At 47.3% G+C, this 22,746-nt stretch overlaps 1 protein-coding gene across 1 annotated transcript in view; it reads right to left on the bottom strand.

Annotated features, from left to right (window-relative positions):
- LOC144783137 (zinc finger FYVE domain-containing protein 26-like) overlaps nt 1–2,458 on the bottom strand; it is a 73,819-nt gene extending 71,361 nt beyond the window's left edge. The window contains exon 1 of the mRNA XM_078662272.1: nt 2,082–2,458. Coding sequence (XP_078518398.1) covers nt 2,082–2,356 — 275 coding nt within the window. The 5' untranslated portion in view covers nt 2,357–2,458. The remainder of the gene's footprint in view (nt 1–2,081) is intronic.
- Between the last annotated feature and the right edge of the window lie 20,288 nt (nt 2,459–22,746).

The raw sequence follows: 22,746 nt of genomic DNA, 5'->3' as shown, positions 1-22,746 counted from the left end.
CTACCTTCATTTTTTTGGGGGGGGGGCACCTGAGTTTTTGGCCCGGGGCTCGGCGGCAAACTTGTGAAACTACCAAACAAATACAATTCTGAAAACTAACACCCGGGGGAGTCCAGGGAGGTATGGCATGCGTGGGTCCCCCAATGTTTTCCTACCCAGAATTCCTTGCAAACCTTAAAATTAGGTAAAAAAAAATCACTTTTCCAAACTTTTTTGGGTGGAATCTCCGTGGCGGCACAAATGTCCTACCACCCAGCGTTCCCCTTGTTCTCCCTAGTAAAATGATACCTCACTTGTGTGGGTGGGCCAAAGCAGAACAGGCCAAAAATGTATTTTTAAGAAATTGTAGCATTCAGGATTGACAAATTAAGCACAGAGAATTCTACTGTTTTGGGGTAATCCTAGTCACAGGCCTTTGGTCCACCCCCACAAGTGAGGTATCATTTTACTCGGGAGAATATGAGGATTTATGTCAAGGATTTGACGTCATCATAAGTTAGGTTTTCAAGACTGTTGGTTCTAAAAGACCCATTTCAGAGGAAAAACAGACCTATCATTCTTTGCATGGTGAGGGAGAGCTGGGTCAGCCGAGGGAAGCGCGGAGGGTGAATTAAGCTGTGAGAGAATCTGAAGACAGTATATGCTCAAAATGCCACATCACAGTAAGTTCACCAATATATTTGTTGAAGCATTATGAAAGGCACTCACTTGTCACAATTATCACTCAGTATGGATTCTACATATCTCACACTGTCAGTCAGTACACACAGATTACATATCATCACAATGGGATATGAAATATATTGACAGTCCAACACAATCCTAAACACATCATCTCATCACACATAGATTCCTCAAAGGTTCAGATGACAGTATACATTCCCTTCCTTGTACGTCAAATAATAAGTCTGCTAACATTTAACAAATAAACAATAGGATCAAATTCACAGAATGAAAAGTATGTATCAGGACTTTTAAAAACTATCTGGCTGTAGCTATATTATATCGGATTGTATAAAGCAACTGATGAGTTCTATTACATCATAGCGAACAAAGCTGCCGGCCAATGCTTTATACAGGATGAGGCCCCAGGGTGACACACTTATGTTAGAGGTAACTGATACAATCTGATAAGGGCGTGAGTATACAAGGCCACACATACCCACACAGTCCAGATTGTGCATCTCAAAATGTGAAAATTAAACAATCAAGCATCTGAATAAAAGAAGACAAATTAATGGCCAGCTTATGCAAAGCACCTGTCTCCTGTACTCCATAAAAATGGCAAACAGTCAACAGTGTGTGGCAGCTTGTGCCTGGTTGACGTAATTGTTCACAAACACCACCAACTCCAGTCAGGATAAAGGAATATACAGTTAGGTACACAATCTGAATAGTCTAACACCAGAATGACATGCTGTGTGTGGTTGCTTTAGGAAGGCATTAATAATAAGATAGGAATAAAAGTCAGATAATTGTTTTGATAAGTAGTAGGAGTAGTGAAGAGATGCGGGATAGCGTGCAAAAAACCTTAAATATATACCAAAATGGAAAGGACCTTTAAAGTAGTCATGGTAGGACACCAGGAATTTACTGACTGTGAGCTAGGAAAGGACAAAAGAACATATTTTGTATGGGTCCTGTGTGAATCATATTCATCACCTCCACAACCGATCCTTAGTATCAGCTTAGCAAGTGTAACAGAACTAATCGTGGGGTTAAACCAAATGCTACTGATGTTATCATGTGAGGGGTCTGGCCGATCTAAGAGAACTCGAACTTAAATTCTCACTGTCCAGGACAGTTAAAAACATCATTCATGTTTTTACACCTGCCGTTCTACAGTACTGAAAGGCATCAAAAAGCTTTAGTGACTTCAAAATATTTCACTATTGGCAATTATATTATGAACCAATTGCACTAATGCAATGTACGGTACATGCCATCAAGCTTCCAATAGGTATGGTGGTATTAAATACCACAAAGAAAAAAAAAGATAAGTAACAAAGAACTCCACGAATGTTCTGAAAACTCCAGCCATTTACCCTCAAATAAATAAATTCCCCCTAAATGTCACTTACCTTAGCATGTAAGGGCAAGCCACAATAGCCCGGAGGATATCTTCTACTTGTTTGGGTCCCTGTCCCTTCCAATGGTGGAGTTGAGGAATACAGGCTTGGGCCAGCTCCCATTCCCCCCGCTGCAGGCACTGACAGAAGAAGAGAAAGAGCCTTTGCAGTGAGGCTTCCTCCTCCCTGCCAAAGGGGTGCCGACCCCTGGAGCACTCGGTCTGCCTCCCATGATCCTGGACTTCATGGCCCAGGAGGGGGCAACGGGTGCCAGTAGAGGTCTCCATCACTACCACCTCCACTCTATCTCCAGGGGTTCTGCCATACAGGAGCTCTCCTGGGGGCTAACTGCAACAAACACCGACACCCACTTCTGAAGTTTGCTGCTGAAATGTATTTGCCGAGATTACACTTTAGTAAACGCTGTAACCCGTGCAACTCAGACATGAGGGGTTAATGTACTGAATCAAATACATAGGGCCAAATCGCATTACCACACAACTTCACCTACATTCTTGTCACAGGTTTTAAATTGTTTTCTTGCAAACAAGACATTATTTGTAGACGTCAGAAGTCCGTTGTCGCAGAAATTCCATTAGGTATAGATTAGTGAGGGATTTATTTAAAGACAATACAAAAAACAGTATCTTTGTTTGAAAAAACAATAAACAAAAATGCAATCCCCAGGAAACATCACCAAAAGGAAAGGAACTCGAAATACCCAAATTCAGTAACATTCCATGGAGGTTATTCCTCAATAATAAGAAATTGTTATGGAGGACGGTCGCTAATGCGTTCCTCTAAATTGTCTGACAGGGTCTAATCTTGTTTATTGTCTGACAGCATCTATCAGCTGCTTCCCAAAGCCTGCCCCTTCTGTCTATCCCTTCCTGTTTCGGCCGGCACTAGCCTTCTCCCATTGTCCTCCTCCTCTTCTTGCCAGCACTGCCGTTCTCCCTCCTTGGTTAGCTGCCCTCCCGTCTCGGCTCCTCTCCCTTAGGAGCCCCGAACCCTCTACTCTTGTGCTTCGCAAATACAAGAAGACTGGTAAAACCGGATAGCACCCGTAGGATCACAACCAATGAGATAGGTGGAAGCATATCTGTTTTGCGCTGGTGAAGTGTGGTCACACTGGATTGGCTGAAGGCAGTATAGTTATGCGATTGGCTGAGGAAGCTCGCCTTAGTTGATAATTGGCTCAGAAATGTTGGGGAGCGCATGTGGTTCCGTGACAGTATTTAGATACTGCACTCTCAACTTTCCTACAATAGGCGGGCTCTGAAGACAGTGGACAGATGCGCCGCCCAGTCCCTGGCACGAGGGCGTTCTTTGAGAAGGAGGCTGTCTTCTCGCCTCTGCGCGTGCTCCGTTGCAATTATGAGTTGCTTATTCATATCAGTGGGTGTGGTCATGTAAATTTGGGGTATCATAAAAACTGTCAACAACAGCATTTGTTGTTCAGTAGATGACTGGTTAAAAAGTTGTTGCTTCTTCTAGTCGTGTTTTAATATTGCACCGCTAGCATTTGCAGGCATTTGTTTCAGGAGTTGACCGTGTTTGCAGTGGGCAGTTTGGGGGAAAAAACAAATAAATCTGAGCCGTTCTTCTTAGTTTAGGTAAAACGAATTTCGAGGCACTGTAGAGTACCTTTTTCAGTGACGTTTGGGATGTGTTATTATTCACTCAAAACAGCTTTCGTTGATCATGAACCTTGTCTGTAATGTTAAGAAATAGTTTCACTTTGTAGCTGCCTCCCACAGAACTGTAATCCCTACATGACAGCATTCCATAATAGGAAAATGAGAGATTTTGTTGAAAAAAATTGAGGGAATGTATTTTCTCTGTTGACTTCTATTGAAGCAGAAGCGATTTTTGGTGGGAGACCGCTAAAATAAAGCCATTTGTGGCTTAAAAATTTCATTTGTGAGTCTCCCGCCTGAATCGGGTCTGTTGGCATGTATGGTAATCTCATGCAGGGGCATAACTAGACACAAATTTCAGTGTGGGGGGAGGGTCTAATACTTCCAGCAATGTACAGCCAATATTGGGGTTGGGTGGCTAATACTTCCAGCAATGTAGAGCCAAATTTGGGAGGGGGGCTAATACTTCCAGCAATGTGTCCTAGTATAATGTAACTAGTGCTCAGGCAAAAGTGCCTCAATACCTTCGGGTGGAGTTCAGGCTGTATAAAACTACAAAAAAGCAAAGCCTAAGCTTACTTCTCAGGAAATGCATTCTCACACTGTGGCTACATAAGTTATTTGCAACTTTAAGGAATAGGCAGAGTGGAGATGCAGGGGCTCCATGAACGGGTCAGAAAAACAACAAAGGCGTGTTATCAAGTAAATGGTCTTTTAAAGACCTGTGAAATACTCTGGTGCTGCAGCGATAAGATGCCAGACCAGCAAGCCCACAGCAGCTCAAGAACTGTCTGTGTGTGTGTGGGGAAGCTGTCTCAGCCCGGGCTGACACACACAACAGGTGGGAAAGCTGAAGCCCTTTGAGCCCTATGGGCGTTGCACACCTGATCAAATTTTGTTCTAAGGCAATTTAGAGGATTTTTATCATCTTAATTCACTTTACTGAAAGGTGTACTTTTAGACACAAGTCCTCATTCACACTGCTGAGCACCAAATGTTGGAAAGTGGTTTATTGGTAGGGGCAAATGTAGGTTTGCCACTGGCAATAAGGCCACTAACACATGGTAGGACTCAGCATAGGTTTTAGAAAATTATTTCTATGTTCAAACCTTGGTAACGTGGCTGTGAGCAGACAGGCTTAACTTCAAAGACAGGTATGTAAAGCATTAAAAAACACAATTTCAGTGAATAATTAAGACACAACACATAATAAAAATCCAACACCATTTTATAAAAATAGGAAATATTTGTATCTTTAAAATGACACAAAAACAACAATATCCAATGTAGGGAACCGGAGATATGAATTTTCAACGTTTTAATAAAATATAGCACTTAGAAGATTATAGCACCATATTGTGATACCTGCTCGCGATAGACCGGGCCAAAGCCGGGCACGATGGAACCGTGAGCGGCTACAGCTCGCGGCAGGTCCCTGTCTCAGTTTCTACCTTCACACTTTAAAACGTTTCTGGAGCTTGCCTTTCGACGAGATCCCGGTCAACTTCCCTGGAGCGGACGTAGAAAATTTTCCTTTAGCACTTCAGCAGGGCAATCCAGGAATCCAGGCTGACAAATGATGGAAGTCAGGCGGCTTGGCGTTCGCGATTGATCCCGGTCACCTTTTATACGAGCGGTCTTATAAACTTTTCTGGAGCTTTTTCTCGCGGGGTCTCTCAATGCTCTTCATGTAGCCGGATCCGGTGAGGGTTCGCCGGCTTCAGATTTCTTCTACTCCCGGTCAATCTCCAGAAGTGAGACCTGGGGAGGTTTTAGCGGGACAAACCTGGATAGCTTGGCCATCTTGCGATTGAAGGCAGGCGGCCTGGCTGGCCAGATTGAGTCGGTCCCGCTATGGAGCTTTTTTCCAAAGTTGCTCCAAAGTTCTCCAAACTTCTTAAACTTCTTCCTGAAGTTTCTCAAGGGGTCCCAAAGTGTCTCAAACTCACTCCTTGAAAGTTGAGGACTTCAGTTCCCACAATCCACTGGTACAAAACCCTTACAAATCCACTGGTGGTTCTCCAAGGTGCGGATTTAGTTGGTGATGTTCCAGATGCCCTTCTTTTAAACTGTAGCTTTAAGGGAGCCCACTCTTTAGTTCTTTTTCAGCAAGATAATCCGCAGGGCTCTAGTTTCAGATGGTGCAGTCTTTAGAGGTCAGGCCTTAGAAATATTTGATCATCACACAATAAGAATTGGGGACCGGGAGCTATTTGGAAAGAAAGGAGGTCCACTACCCGTGCTCCCAAAGAAATCCAAATCCTCATTGCATCTAACAACGGTTCATCCTACCTTACCCTGATCGCGCCGATGAATGATCCCGACCTCCCTTTCGCCTTTCGCCTCACACCGTTGATGCCCTTTGCCAATATTGTGCCCAGCTGCTACGAGTCCGCATCGACTCTGCCTCCAACTTGGACACCGAGACCTATGTCGATCTGGTGAGTCAAATCTAGCTTCTTAGCCCAATCACATTGTCTCGCCTACCCGTGGGCCAGGTTACGAGCCCCTCCACCTGTGTGGCGCCAAGAATGACGGAGCCTGCCCGCAGCACAATTCCAAAGCCTCTCCGGCTTGTGAGCCGGATCGAGCCCCTCCGGCCTGTCGGCGATCTTAAAGAGCTCCCCGGAGCGGTCCTGCAGCAATCCCCCCTCGCTCCAAACCCCAGTACAATTACAAAGCCTCTCCGGCCCGTGAGTCGGATCGAGCCCCTCCGGCCTGGCGGCGACCTTAAAGAGCCCCCCCGGAGCAGTCCTGCAGCACTCCCCCCTTGCTCCTAACCGCAGTACAATTACAAAGCCTCTCCGGCCCGTGTGCCAGATCGAGCCCCTCCGGCCTGGCGGCGTCCTTAAAGAGCCCCCCGGAGCGGTCCTGCAGCACCCCCCCCCTCGCTCCAAACCGCAGTTCAATTACAAAGCCTCTCTGGCCCATGAGCCGGATCGAGCCCCTCCGGCCTGTTGGCGTCCCCGGAGCGGTCCTGCAGCACTCCCCCCTCGCTCCAACCCGCAGTTCAACTTCATAGCCTCTCCGGCCCGTGAACCGGATCGAGCCCCTCCTGCCTGGTGACGTCCGTTAAAGATCCCCCACGGAGCGGCCCTGCAGCACCCCCCCCACCTTTCCTAACCACCGTTAAAGCCTCGGAGTCTCCTGCCAGCCCCCGATGGTCCTCGGGCCACAAATTTGGTTGTGCTTTCGGAATCCTGTTGAGGATAAGTTGGCGATGATCCACCACATCTTGCTCCCTTAGATGGCGTACGACACGTCCCCGTGTGAGGCCAGGGTGAGTGGTTTTCCTTTTTTCATCACCCGAGCCTCCCTCGTTGCACCAAATCATTCGTAGAAAAGAATCTTTATAGCCTCGAGATTGGTGAGGCCACGTTCTCACGGGGACACAGGGAAACAGCCGGATCTGCCTGATTACAAAATAGCTGCCGGAAATTAACCCCCGCTACCTTGACTACTACAGGGTATTTAATGCTCAAGCTGATATTCTTTAACACTTTTAGTAACTTTAACGACACATTGTGTCTGTTTATTTTTATTTTATTGTATTTTATAATTAACTTTGTAATTGAGGTTGTCCATTGCATTCGGTCCTCCTATTGAGATTAATGCACAAGCAGACATTCCAAGCTTGTGCTACATATAGGCATGTGCGACATTGAGATTATATTTTTTACAGGCCATTTAATGCACAAGCAGTCATTCTTTAACACTTCTGGGAATGGTAAAGACACATAGTATCTGTTTATTTTATTTTGTTGTACTTTAAAATTGACTTTGTAATTGATGTTGTCCATTCATTAGGTCCTCCCACTGAGGAGAGTGCACAAGCAAACATTCCAAGCCTAAACTACATGTAGGCATGTGCATGTTGTTACTACTATGCAGGATGTTACTCTCTAGTCTGTGTAAATTTTATAATCTCTAGTGTGCCCTCCTCCACCCTACCTTCGTGGCTCCTCAAGTGGGCGTCCAGCCTACCACTTGACTGCTAGTTACGTCTCGACATTCTCACCATTCAATCATGCGCCCATCTAACCCCCCCCGGAACACTAATCTCATGCGTTAAGGACCCAACTCCTGGTACATTAATTACCCTAAAAAAATGACCAGTAATGCAAAAAAGGACTTCAAGCACAGCACTCTAAAGCAACACCCTGAAACACTCATTGTAGATAACTATCACTCAGCGACCAACGGCAGCACGAAAACAAACTTCATTTTCTATATTTATCGCCCGGCCCTATGGAAAAACACTTTCTCTCTTCACCTTCAAGTCGACAAGTCAGTAACAATTCCCTATGGTGAAAAAATCTCCACTACCATATCCCCGACCTTCAAAGGGGATCTCACCATTTCCATTTACAGAACTGGAACCATTCTCATTCAGGCCACCGACCCGTACCTCACCACTTTTGACCGCCACTTTCCCACACTTCTCTCCTCGCTAACTCAACTGAGCCATCAATCCCTTTCTCCCCTATCCCCCTTTACCCTCACTAATATCGTGGAACTGATCCAATCTACCTGCCCTGAAGACCCTCTCCTCAACTCATGGACTTCCACCGTCTCTTACTACAATCACACTACCCCTATTCTTACTCTCCGTCGCCAAACACCCACCACTCTCACATCTACTGATCTCACCTGGGGCAGCATACCCACAACCAACAATCCCCTCAAGGCCAATCTCAACAACTTGGTCTCTAACCGCAGTCCTTCTGCAACGGAAATCCCCACAGACACTCCCCTCTCCGCCCCAGAGAATCTGAACCCTCCCCCTCAACTTTCCCCTACCACCTACTCAGACCCTGCTCCCACGACCCTTACTTCCCCTTGGTCGAATGTCATCTCCAATCCAGCGGTCTCTCTCCCCCCTCACAGACGCTCCCCTCTCTACCCATGATAATCGGAGCCCTAACTCACAACCCTCCCCTACCACCTTCACTGTCCCTGTTCCTCCGACCCTTACTTCCCCCCTGTCTAACATCATTTCCAGTTATCTCTCTCCCCCTTCTACCACTACATACTCCTCTTCCGCTGTTGCAGTCCCCCATTCACAACTTGCATCCACCGCCTATCTCCCTGACAACGCCCGAAACTCTGACGTCTGTCCCGGAATTTCTCTCCCTCATCACTTGGACACCAGTCCCATTTCTCCTCCACCGAACTCCTCGAATAGTAACATTACATCACCGACTCCCTGTGTACAACGTCTACCCTCTCCTAATCCCAGGGACTCCATCCAACCCCTGACCCCTGCTCAATCTCCCCCCATAGACCCAAGTCATCCTCGACCCCTGCCTAATACCTTAAACTTTCTCAGCTCAATAGCACAGCAACTGAACAGAATGGAGCAGAAAATTAACTCCCTTGCTTTTGATTTTGTTTACTTACAACAAGACCTTCTTAACAGGGCCAAACCACAGTGGTCCCTCCCCCGAGGTGTTATACTCCTACTACACTCACTACATCTCACATGGCCCCACTAAACACCCCTCGACCCTCCAGCCCATCATCGAGCCAGGCTCTCAGTTTCTACAAGGATAGCCAACCTGTTTTGGTACCGAAACCAGATGAGCTCTACGACTCTCACCCCACTTTGCGCCAGAAGTCAGCCCCTTTCCACATCCCTGTAATTATCTGCCCTAACAGAATCGCGAATACTGTCCACTCGCCTAGACCCCCTGCTCAATACACCTCTATCCACCTAACTCCCCCATCATCGAGGCTCCCCGTCCTTTCTCTTGCATGCTTCTAAACTGCAGATCAGCAGTACAACATGCTACTGACATTGCTGAAGCTCTTCTCGCTGAAGAAATTGACATCGCCTTACGCACAGAATCCTGGCTCAATGCCCACTCCCCCCCATACTTGACATTCTCACTCCCCCAGGGCACAACATCATCAGACAGGACAGACCGATCAAAACTGGGGGGGGGACTAGCCATTATTCATAGAGATGGAATACAGATTACCAAGCTCAAACCTGTAGAATACCTATTGTTTGAAAACCTAGGTGTCGAACTCACTACCAAGGGCACCCCTCCCACCAAATTCCACACCATCTATCATCCTCCTGGAGAGCGCACCCTTTTACCCGAAGAACTAACTGACCTAATAACACGATTCCCCTTGACAAACACTAAAGACGTGTTCTTGGGTGACCTCAATATCCACTGGAATGACCCAGAAGACTCCACTGTCCTGAACCTTTCCAACCTTCTGGAAAATATAACCTCAAGCAACTCTGCAATAATCCACCTCACATCAAAGGTGCTACACTAGATGCAATCATAACCAATAACGATCTGATCTTCCTGAGAGAGATTTCTCCCATTGACTGGTCCAACCACCACCTCATTCTGTTCAGGATTGACACACTTGCCAGCCTCCAACCTATTTGTGTTGTCAAACCGAAACTCTTGGCCAGAAACATCAAAGAAATACCTTTATCCGAACTTGAAGCCAAGATTCATCCCCACCTTCAACTCTATCCCTCATCATGGACAGCTGACGACCTTACTTCACACTTTAACTCAAGAATGACAGAGGTTTTAGACCAAATAGATCCTCTCAAACTCAAACAACTGAGGAGAACCAAATCAAAACCCTGGTTTAACGTGGAGCTGAATGATGAACGGCGCCAACTCCGACAAACGGAAAGGTCTTGGAGACAAAACCCCTCGTCCTTGCACCTAACACATCTTAGATCTGCTCGGCGGTCATACAAAAAACACATCTTCAATGAAAAGGCATCTTTTTTCCGCAGCCAACTCGATCTGGCGAAAAACAGACCAAGAGAACTCTTCAACATTGTTAAAAGCCAAACTAACTGCACTCTTTCTCAAGAAATTGAAGCCACCAATGAGCGATGAGAAGAAATTGCCACCTTCCTCATGAATAAAGTCTCTAAAATTGATCAATCCTTCTTACAAACTGCTAACCCTCCTTCCCCCTTAACAGGCCCCCCTTCAACATCCCTGGGCCACTCGGAAAGAGCTCTTAACAAGGACAAACAAACCTACCTCCAGCTAAAAAACAATGCGCATTGGTCCGACTTTGAGCTAATGTCTGTTAGCGGGGTCTTCAATATAATTTCCAATCTAAACCCTTCCTCCCACACTATGGACCCCCTCCCTTCCACAATTATAAAAGAACTCAACCACATCATCTTCCCTTTCTGGATAAAAATCATCAACTCCTCTCTCACCGCAGGCTGTGTCCCAGACTCCCTTCAACTAGGACAAATCACACCCATTCTCAAGAAACCTGGGGCTGACCCTCATGATCTTAACAACCTCAGACCTATCTCTAACCTCCCATTCCTTGCCAAAACATTGGAGAAATGTGTTCTTCTCCAACTCAATAAACACATTGATGAGTTCAACCTCCTCAACGCATTTCAATCTGGTTTCAGAAAAGGCTGTATCACGGAAACAGCAATGCTCAACGTCTCCAACGACATTCACAAGGCCCTAGATGAAGGTGATGCCTGCCTACTCATCCTGATTGACCTATCTGCGGCATTCGAAACAGTAAACCATCCAGCCCTTCTGGAGAATCTGTCGAAACGTTCCGGCATAAATGGCACAGTACTAAAATGGTTCACCTCCTTCCTTCAACACCGCTCACAACAAATTAAAATGAAGTCCTGTCTCTCAAAGCCCACTAAAGTCACACTTGGGGTCCCACAAGGTTCGATCCTGTCCCCGGCCCTCTTCAATCTCTTCATTTTTTGTTTGAATATCTTTTATTAGTTTTGCAGCATTCATTTACCTTACACGAGTATGCATTTTGTACGAGGTGATGGTACATATAACTTGCATAACACCATAACGAGAATACAGTGCAGCGACTATACATGTTGAGTTATTGAACACATATCACAGTTCTTGTTGCAAAATTAACAGGACATATGAGAAAGAAGGTGCTTGCTGGAGAATGTGATGTTGTATGGTGCTATTAGCAGTGTAACTCGGGGTGTGGGGATGAGATGTGGTGTGGGGCGGCATGTTCTTGCAGTTGCACGCCTTCCCCAGGTCACTCCCGTCAGCCAATATGTAATGTATCCCCCATTGTATGATCATATTAAGAACGTTGCGGGGGAATTGGGTATCAGCAACTAATATAATATTCATAACTGTATAACAGGCATGTCACAGGTAAAACTGCCTTGACATCCAAACGGAACCAGAAGGGAAGTTGTGGTCGGGCAAAATAAGAGGAAAATGTTCACCAACATTGTGAGGCGTGGGAATAAAAATTAAAAGTAAGGAGATAACTTGAAGTGGGGGGGGGGCGAGGGTAAAGGGCTGATAGATCTATAGGAGTGTCAAAGTATGTCCGTGGAGGTGCGCCACCGAAACCGTGGCATGAACATGTGGCATGTGGAGTCTAGAGGAGCGCGGGCCTTTCTCGGAGGGGGGGGGAAAGGGGGAGGAGAGCGGCCCAGAGGTGCCCAGCAGGTATCGAAATATCAGTGCTGTAGGGGCAGGGGTCTCGGGCGGCGGTGATGCTGCGTCTCTGCAGCGGTGCCTCTTAGCGTGGGTATCGGTTATGTCATTCACTCATCTAATATGGCGGGGTGTCGATGGGGGCATGAGGGTGTCTGTCCCAGCTACCGGCCACGGCCGGCCTGAGGGGAGGTACAATCTAAGTGATTCCCTGATCTAAACTCGCCTGTTGGAAGGACTTCAGAGTATCGTCCCAGAGTTGCGCAATGGGGAGTTTCCTGTGACCCGTCGTATCCTCACTGTGCAGTAAGGCACTCTCCGCTCTTGCCCAGTTGTAAAAAGAGGTATACCAGTGTTTGGTGTGCGGGGGCTCGCTCTTCTTCCAGCGTTTGGTGAGTAAGCGTTTGGCTGTGACAAGGCCCAAGTCCCAGAATCTAGCCGGCACCCTATTGAGCTTCGTCCTCTTATAGAGTCCTAAGATGCAAGCCTCCCATGTGTGCGGCAGGTCTTCGCCAGCGCTCTGTCGTAGTAGGGCAGTCACTCTAGTCCAGTACGTGTCTATGTTGGGGCAGGCCCAGAGCATGTGTAGTATGTTCGCATCGACCAGGGAGCATCGTGGGCATGCTTTGGTGGTGATCGAGAAGTATTTATTGATTTTATCCGGCGACAGGTATGCGCGGTGTAATATATAAAATTGTAAAGTTTTGAAGCGGGAGTTGCGAGGGACATTAACTGGGTCAGCCAGTATCATTACCCACTCTTTGTCCGTCCATACCCTCCCCCGATCCGTCGCCCACTTGTCTCGCAGCTGTTGGGTGGAATGTTGTGTGTGCATTAGGGGAGCCTGCGCCAGCCAGTGGATTACATGGGATCCGTTGCCCATAACATGGAGGTATTGTATGAAGTGGTGTGTTTGCAGCTCCTCAGTCATGTTGTCACGTTTTAGGTGTTTAGTGATGGACTACGTCTCCCAGAATGCCTGCTGTGTAGTCCTTCCTCTTTCTTTCCCTATCCGCTATGCTCCTGCTTTCTATATCTATCCCTCTCAGTAAGCCCTCGGTGCTTGTCACCTGTGGTGTTGCCCTTCTCTAGTGCCTTATCGGATTTGGAACCTTGCAAATCAGAGTGCTGTTCCACTCTGCCTCGGATTTAATCTCTTCATCTGGAGCCGCGCTGTGAGAGCCGAGGGAGAAGCTCTCTGGTACAGCGTTCGCGATGCTTATTGACCCTTGACCCCATCTGGAGCCGAGTTGGAAGAGCAGAGAGTAGAGCTCTCTGCGAAGGGGAAGGAACGGACTTGAAATTGACATTGGATTGTATAAACATACAGAAATACCGGACACATGTTAGCAGAGCTTTGTTTCTTGGCAATTATTTTGGGAATCAACATTTTGCTGCACGTTTTGGCTTACCTCATCTGGTGAGAGACTCGGATTTATGCCTAGTGAATCGCTACAGAAGCAAGAAGTATTGACTCCAAGCGATATTCTGGGATTTCGATACCCGTGCAGCTGAGCAGAAAGAGACTGCATTCATGAAGCTAAGTAGCTTTTCACTCATATGACATTTCACCATTATAGCTAAACAACTTTTAGCTTTCCAGAACCGTGGTTCTTGAATATCTTCTGTTTCTTTTGCATTTACTTTATTTTTACCTTTTTGTGCCCTTTTCTACTGGAATGCTTGTGGCAGCTTTACTAAGTAAGTGATTACACACACATATGTATATATAACCAGTATTGTAGTCAGGGGGGGGTGCATTTATGTGTGTTTCTTGTGTCTCTCTGCAGGAATCAGAACACAGATCTAACGTATGGTGTCTCTCCTGTCGCCGCGCTCTGTAGATGGGTTCTGGCTGCCAGTCCTTTATGTTTTATTTCTCCTCTTTTCCCCTTCCCTGGGGGAGGTCCTCATAGGGAGTATTCATGTCTATGACTCCCTTGAGGCGCCGTTCCTAGGGAGGAGAGAAATTAGCAACTACATCGCTCCTGCTGTACCTGATGCTCAAGGTTAGTCAATCTGTCTTACTTTGTGACACATGTCTCCCCAAGGGCGTGCAGGCGTGCGCACTACGGACGTATGGAGAAGGAACTGCCCAGCTGGTAGGCCCGTGTCTCTGGCCATCGCCTCAAAGGGAAGCAGGACGCCGTCCGCGTATAGGTCGCCTAGTGTCTCCACTCCCGCCTGCACCCATCCCTCCAGCATAGCCTCAGTCACCACTCCGCCTTCTCGGGGCGTGCCCAGAAATGGAAGCGCCGGGGCGTAGGGCTTTACTTCACGGGTTAGTTTCAAGCAGCGCAGAAAACATCTGCAAGCTACCGCCACGTGTAGCTGCGGCGGGCAGGGAGTTTTGGTCAGGGGGTGGAATAACGTGCAGATCTGCGTATGTGTCCTGAGCGTATCCTCTGTGGCAGTATCACCTAAGTTTCTGCCACTCAGCCATCCCGTCACCCATTGCATCTGTGCAGCCAGGTAATACAGTTCCAGGTTGGGAACCGCTAGGCCTCCAGCCTCCGTGGGTATATAGAGCTTTGTCAGCGCCACGCGAGGTCTCCCGGCGTTCCAGATGAGGGTTCGGAGCGAGGTTTCCAGCTCCCGAAACACCCGGGTCGGAACATATACTGGAATATTTGCGTAATAATATAACAGTCTAGGTAGGATTATCATCTTTGTCAGTGCAACTCGGCTAGGCACATTTAGAGGAAGGGTTCTCCAGAAGGTTATCTGTGCACGCAGGGAGGAGATAGCCCGAGTCAGGTTTCCCTCCAAGATGTCAGGTGGGGCTCTATAAATGTGTATACCTAGGTACCTGAACGTGTTCTTCAATCTCTCCATGGAGCCCCTCACAATCATATTGAAATAAGCTGGAGTTAATTACCACCTTTACGCGGACGACACCCAAATCTATTTCAGGATCAAGTCCCCCAGCAACATCCAACTCCTCAATACCACCCTAACTGAGATCCAATCGTGGTTCTACGTTAACCACTTAAAGCTCAACCCAAACAAAACTGACCTAATCTTATTCTCTCCAAAAAGTAACCATCATCCAATCCAAGAGTGGCTCAAGAATCTGGTTGCCCTAAACTGCCACCTTACCCTATCCGACTCAGTTAAGTCTCTAGGCATCACCCTTGACAAGAACTTATCAATGGAGGCCCACATCAAAAACTCTGCAAAAAGTGCTCTTTTCTCTCTAAAACACCTCAAGAAATTGAAACCTTTTCTACCCCCACGATGACCTCAAGACAGTAGTCCAATCCATAGTTCTCTCTAAAATCGACTACGGGAACGCCATCCTTACAGGGGCTCCAAAAGCTCACCTAGCCCCTCTATGGGCAGTGCTGAACATGTCAGCTCGACTCGTATCTGGAGTTAAAAGATTTTAACATATCACTCCAGCTCTCAACTGCCTCAATTGGCTTCCCATGGAAGGGAGATGTATCTATAAACTGGCTTGGATCACACACAAAACCCTTCACTCTCCTGCCCCCAACTACCTTAATAACAAACTGAAAAGAGCAGGTCAATCCAGATCGCTGAGAGCTCCTCCTCACTCCTTCTTATTCCTCCGAAAATGAAAAAGAAAACCACCCAATACCGATCGTTTTCTGGCAACGCACCCAGGATATGGAACGCTCTCCCTGGAGTCCTCAGATGCAACCCCTCCTTCTCCTGTTTCAAAAGGGACCTGAAACTCCATCTCCTCAACAAATACTTTCATGACCAACGTCAACTTACCTAAACTACTTTACCCGAGTTATCTCCTCTCTTCCCGGACATTCAAGGATAGTGGGTGTCCGGTCTATGTCATTCTCACCTTTTTCTTTTTCTTTTATTGCTCTCTCCCCCTCCGCTGCACTGCATATTTATCTCCCATGCTGTATTTTTGCTTTGGTTGGCTTCCTTACTGCCGGCCTACTATGTAATGTAATGTCCTGGTGCTGTTGACTGTGCGTATGTAAAGCGCTTTGATACCTACGGGTTAAGCTAGCGCTATATAAAACTTTTAAAATAAATAAATAAAAATAAATAACGTTTATACACTGGGGGGGTAACTGTTCCTAAGGTCTCAGGAGAGTAGCAACCACATTTTGGTTAGTAAGAGGGAATTGTAACCAGTTGTCAGACTCAGGAAGGTTGGGTTTATAAATAGTCGTGGGGGGAATCCCTCCTTTTGGATATAGTGCCCTCACACACCCTTGCAAGTGTCATGCTTCATCATCAGGCGTTGCTCCTCATGGGGGTGACACTGCTGTCCCCACGGGCCCCGTGAGAGGGCTCTTTAGCGGAGATCTTTTAAGGAGATGCCGCAGTTGTGCATGTGGGTGTGTGGGCCTAGGGAGGTGAGTGAGTGGGTGAATTAAAATTACCAAATGGTACCCAGAACCTGTGTTTATTCGGGGGTCCAAATGGTAAGTTAAAAAAGGTGTAAATCCTTAGTTGGTCCTTAAGGGATCCTTGGGTGCTTCGTCTGGACCGGAAAGCTGGTGAAATAAACAAGAAGAGGACAGGTCCCAGGAAAAAGAAAATCCTGTGAACCTGTGATACCTTATTCTTAAGGTGTGTAAGCGTCCTTGCGCTGATAGGAACTCTCAATGTAGGTACCTATCCCCAACCTGGTAAAACAAAAATAGAGAAAGACACACAAATATATATAAGGATATTAAAATGCATTTTACATGAAGGGCAATCATCATTTCCATGCGATGTGCTTTGCGCTCTTGCAATCATACAAGGAAAGCATATTATAGTCTCGAGTGTTTAAATAACAGTGGGAAAAAAGGACACGTATCACAGGGTGCAGCTGACAATAGTGCAAACGGTGACGCTTATAGGCTGAATCTCTAATTGGATACCCTATAGTTTCCACATGCACATTGCCCGCTGAGAATGGTTCCCACTTAATGAAACTGGGTGAGGTTTGATGCATATCTTAGAAATCGGTAATTAATGTGGATGGCGGTATGGACTTCAAGGCACAAGCCCCAGGTCAAGTGGTCTTGCGGTGCACTGCACTGGATTGATCATAATAGTGGCTAAGGTCCAGATAGTACGAGGACCGGTGAAACGTGGTGGTAAAAACAGCACGTAAACATCCACACTTCATGCGCTTCCCGTGAGTATTAAAACGGTCACACATACTTCAAACACACATACGCACACATATACTCCATAATTCCTACCCCTCATTAAAGAAATCGGGCTCCATCGGCACGCTCTCGTGAGTGGCTGAATTTCTGTTAAGCGATAGAGAGGTGCGTGGTTAAAATGGTGCCAAAAATTCGGTCAAATGTGCCATCATGATCAAAGCGTGTGGGGGATTAGTTACTTACAGTTGCTTGCCTCTCCTGGGTTAACGACCTACCCCTCCGTAGCAGTATGCCGGAATCGGAGGGGAAATCTTTGCACAGCAAAACTTCTCAACAGGGCACTTCTTGCTTCAGTAAGTTTCAAGCAGCACATCTGGAAGGCTATGCCCCTCTCAGATACTTATTCCAAGTTCTCTGGGTCAAACATGAGGTCACTACTGACCAATGGGAGCAGGGTAACTCCTCCAAGATATGACCACATCCTGTAGAGTGTGGCATTATTTTGTCCCAGAGTGTATCAAATCTTCCAAATCCATAATGGTTGATTTTCCAACAAGGAGGTAAGAGCTGGCTAAACACACTTCTAGGATGTCTAATTTACTTAGGCTCTCCCCCTGCATCTGGTCATACCTTCCTTAATCCGGCCATCTGCCTAAGGTGGGAAGTTCAGAGTTGTAAATGACACTGTTCTCTGCTCTCCTCTTTGAAGAATATAGTTTACAACTCCTCCCCCTGGCCTGGCATCCCTATGGAACAGCACACTGCCCTGCCAGCAGAGCTGGCTGACCCCAGGGGCTCTTTATCACCTCTTCAAGGCAGCCTGGCTAATCCACTTAACTCTGACCAATCCGGGCAAACCACTGGAAGGCGGAATCTGGACTTAGAGAGTCTTATAACTTCTTGTCTGTACACTTTAGGAGAAATTCAACAATATCATATTGTTGAATTTATTAATACCATTCGGGGAAGTCTTTGAATGGCACTTCTAGCCCTCTCCTATCAAGAGTTATTAATCAATAACTTCCTACCATGTTAACCTATGTAGCAGGGGATTTGCAATGGGAAAAAGGACTTGGGACATTTTTCCAGCACCAGGACTAACAAAAACATATTTTATAAGTACTTTGCTTATATCTACAGGACCCCCACCCCAGGAGAAACTAGGGGAGACTTTAGGGGTTCTGAATCTGTAGAAATATTGCAGACCCTCCCTCCGCAGTGCTCCTAGCATCAAAGTCGAATTTGAGCAGCACTTTACCACAATGTGGGGAGTGAAATGTGAAATATCACTTTACCCAGGCATATACAAACTCATTTTATAAGGGTGTACCTTATACATACCTGACCCCTCCCCCCACCCCTGGGATACCTAGGGGAGACCCTGGGGGTCCCTAATATGCCAAAACATTGAAGGTAATCCATTTTTAGGTGCCCCAAACACCAAAGTCGAGTTTGGGCACAATTTACTTTTCAAAGCAGTCCTGGCACCCAGGGCTGTTTTTAAACAGACCTCAGGCTTCAGCAGTGCACATATGCATGTGCAGAAAAAGGCTGCTATCCTCTAAACTGCCATGCCCCAGGCTACTGGGGACTTCTATGTAGTTTCAATCCCCCTGCCCTATTATATACTAGGGGCCTGTAGGGGAGTTCATGCCAATCACAGGGGCACCCCAACATACCATTGTGTACCCTAGTGTATGTAGGTGTTTTAACTGTATTCTAATGTGTCTCTTTCAGCATAACACTGGCCCTGGGCCTGGTTAGGCAGAGCCCAGGGTCAGTCAAAATCAGTTACCACCAGTACCAGTCAGCAAAACGTTGGGGGGTGCCCAGGGCACAGGATGACTTTGCAACAGTCCATCAATACATCATCCACAAATAGCTCCCCGATTGTAGAGACACCCTTCCGAGCCCAGTCCTGAATGCGCCTCCTGGAGAACCAGCCCGGTGGGCGTGGGGATTCCGAGCAGTGGAGTGTTAGGGGCGTAGGGGAGTATCTGGTTTGTATATTGTAGTGCTTTCTTCCAGTAGGCGAGAGCTATTTGCAGCAGTAGGTGGACCCAAGGGGGAATCCTACTCTGTGGGAGCAGCAAGGAGTGGAGAGTGCCCGAGCCAGGGAATTCATACAGGTTGCACCCAGCCAGCCAGTATGACAGCCATTGCAGTTGGCTTGCAAAGCAGTATGCACTGTAGTCCGGCGCCCCCATGCCTCCTCTTGATGTCCCCAGCTGTAGCTTGGCCAGTCCCACTCTTCTGCAGTCTCGTCCCCAGATTAGATCCAAAAGGAGGGTCCAGAGTTTTGAAAAAGGAGACAGGGATCAGTACTGGTAGATTTGTAAAAAAAATACAATAGGCACAGGAGCATGACCATCTTGGAGATGGCTATTCTGCCCGCCACTGAGAGGGGCAGGGACACCCAGAAGGCCACCTGGGTGAAAAGTGCCTTAGCTGCCCTCATCAGGTTACCTTTCAGCAAGTCTTGTGGAGTCGTATATATTTGGCTGTCCATGTATTTGAAGGTATTTGGTACTACGTAAAGGGAGAGCGGCCCAAACCTGATGTTCTCTGGAGCGGAAAAAGAACGCATGGGACTTATTCTCATTTATGGTGAGACCAGAGATGCATTCAAACAGATTGAAAATATGCGGCATGGGCTCTAGGTCACCCGCTAGGTCATGGGCATATAGGATGAGATCGTCAGCATATGCTGACACTATAAGTACTACATTGCCAATCCGGATCCCAGTCATCTCTGCCTCCCTCCAGAGTCAGATTACAAGGGGTTCAAGCGCCGGCACAAATAGCAGTGGCGACAGAGGACAGCCCTGTCGCGTGCCTCTGCACACTGAGTAAGAACGCAAGACATGTGCTCCGGTCCAGGCTTGTGCCATGGGGGCGGTGTAGAGCAACTTATCCCATTTCACATTCCCCAGTAGGATGCCAAATTTACCAAGAGCATTGAACATGTATTCCCAGTTTAGGGTATCAAAGGCTTGACGCAGATCTAGGGAAATGCACCCAGCGCACAGGGATTTCCTTGGAGTGGCCTCCTTGATGTGATAGAGACATCTAATGTTCAGAGAGGTACTAGGAGCTGGGATGAAGCCATTTTGGTCCTTGTGGATACGTTTTGGCAGGAAGGTGAACAGCCGAGAAGCCTAGATTTTGCTTAGAATCTTATATTTGGTGGCTAACAGTGACAACAGACGGTAGCCCGACATGTCCGAGGGGTCCCTGCCCAGTTTAGGAAGGGAGACAGCCAAGGCCTGCATGGTGGGGGGGCGAAAGCCCCTAGCATCCAGGCCCGATTGGTATAGTCGCTCTAGGTGGGGGACTAGCTTGTCCGAAAAGGTGTCATAGAATTCTGCCAGTAGGCCATTGAGACCTGGAGTCTTGTTGCGTGGGAGTTCCCGGATGGCCTCTCTAATTTCAGTTTTAGTGATGGGACCAATCAAGTGTTTGTGGTCTGCGTGTGGAAGTTGGGGACAATTGAAGTCCTGTAGGAAAGCCTCAATTCATTCCCCTGTTGCCCCCCGCGGGCTCTGTACAACACCTCATAATATTCACAAAAGGCTGAATTTATGTTCTGTTGTGTGTTCACTGTGGTTATGTCAGATAAGACTATCTCGTATATAGGAGTGGAGTGTGGCGTATCATGCTACAACCGCGCAAGGAGCGCCCCGATCTATCGACTCTGCATGTTTGATCTGGGTATAGGATTGGTAATCCATGACCCGAAGGAGCCCCAGTAATTCAGCGTGCTGTATACGAGCCTCCTGCAGAGCTCCCTCTTTGGTAGGGTCAGTGACCGCATCCTGTTCTAATTTATTCAGGGTGCCTTCAACTATCTTGAGGCGTTTGTTGATCTCTTGCCGGGCCCCCGCCGTGGCACTGCTAGCAGAACCCCTCACTACAGCCTTGAATGCATCCCACTCTATGAGGCGCGAAGACACCGAGTTAACATTTTCAGTGAAATAATTAGTGATGGCCGTGGCCATGGTATCACGGAAGACGGTGTTCTCCAGCATCTGTAGCCATAACTTCCAAGTGGGGAAAGGTGTGGGGACTCTCCCTTTTGACAACGTGACCTTCAGCGGGTTATGATCCGAAAAGGTCTTCCCAAGGTATGTGACGTGAGATAACTGAGTTGTGGTAGAGGGGGAACAGAATACCATGTCTAGCCTCGTGTGAAGCAGGTGGGGGTGAATAGAATGAGTATTCCCGGCTATTTCGGTTCTTCAAGCGCCAAATGTCTCCCAGTGACCAACCCGCTGCCCATCCACGGAGGGCTTCTGCCTGCCTGACAGAGACAGCTCTCTGACAAGAGGGGGGTGAGAGCGATCTATTAGCACATCCAAGCCAGCATTATAATCCCCCCAGTACCCATGGATACCCCACCCAGTCAGCAAGCACTGTGTTGAGATTTGTTAAGAATTTATCCTGGTCATAATTCAGGGTGTATATACTGCCTATGTAGATGTGGGTGCTGTCTAGGGTGCTTTGGATTATGACATATCTGTCATTTGTATCTATGTGTTGCTCTAAGGCCACAAATGGAACCCCATGTCTGACACATATCGCTGCTCCCCTCGCATAGGCTGAATATGATGTGTTAAACACTTGGCCTTTCCACTTCTTATGAAGCTTAGTGGTGTTTAGAGTCGGTGAGGTGTGTTTCTTGCATCAAGGCACGCTGTGCCCTCCGCCTGTTCAGCTGTGCGTGTATCCTATGTCGCTTGTGCACCGACCAGAGCCCTCTAACATTCCTTTGTGGCCATAGGAATGTGTGTTCAACTCTGGGTCTCGTCCCTTTGTGGGGGAAGATTAGTGCGTGATGTGTGGTAGGGGGTAAGCCAGGAACCCCAAGTTAACATCCAATACTAGGTCCAACCCTAAAACAATGCTGGACCAAACTGGAAACTCAACTTCGTTAACATTCATCTGAGTACATTTGCTGTGGGGAAGGCGGTGTCTACGCTCTACAGAACACTCTGGGTTATGCTCCACCTTATTAGTGACTGGACCATAGTTACTTACTGAGGATATTGAGAAGTTGGGGGAATAATGGGGAAGCTGCATGGGCCTTGACCAATATATTATTAGGCTATTTCTGACCCTCTAGGCCTAGGGCGTCAAGGGGAGGGGGCCCACACCCCAGGTAGTCGTTCACAGTTTGTGGGGTGATAGAAGAGAATAAAGCAAGGCTGTTCCGGGGATGGGCTTTTAGCATTGATTTTGCAAGTCGATCTGGTACGACGTGTTCTCCCACTTGCTGTTGCTTGTGATTCAAGGTTTGTGCTTTGTGTCGATCTTTCTGATGTGTGTGAGGGGAAGGTAGTGATATGTGGGAATCTAGGACCCTAGTGTAATTTTCCCGATTCATGCACATATATAGGTATAATTCACCCAATCCTTATATAGGCATAGGAATCATTGCCTTATTTAGTCTTAGCCTGTGCAGCCCAAATACGGCATGGCTACTTCC

This window comes from Lissotriton helveticus, chromosome 9 (assembly GCF_964261635.1).
Source record: "Lissotriton helveticus chromosome 9, aLisHel1.1, whole genome shotgun sequence".
Lineage (NCBI taxonomy): Eukaryota > Metazoa > Chordata > Amphibia > Caudata > Salamandridae > Lissotriton > Lissotriton helveticus.
Note: the sequence above shows the minus strand (reverse complement) of the source record. Positions and strands in the feature narration are given on the sequence as shown.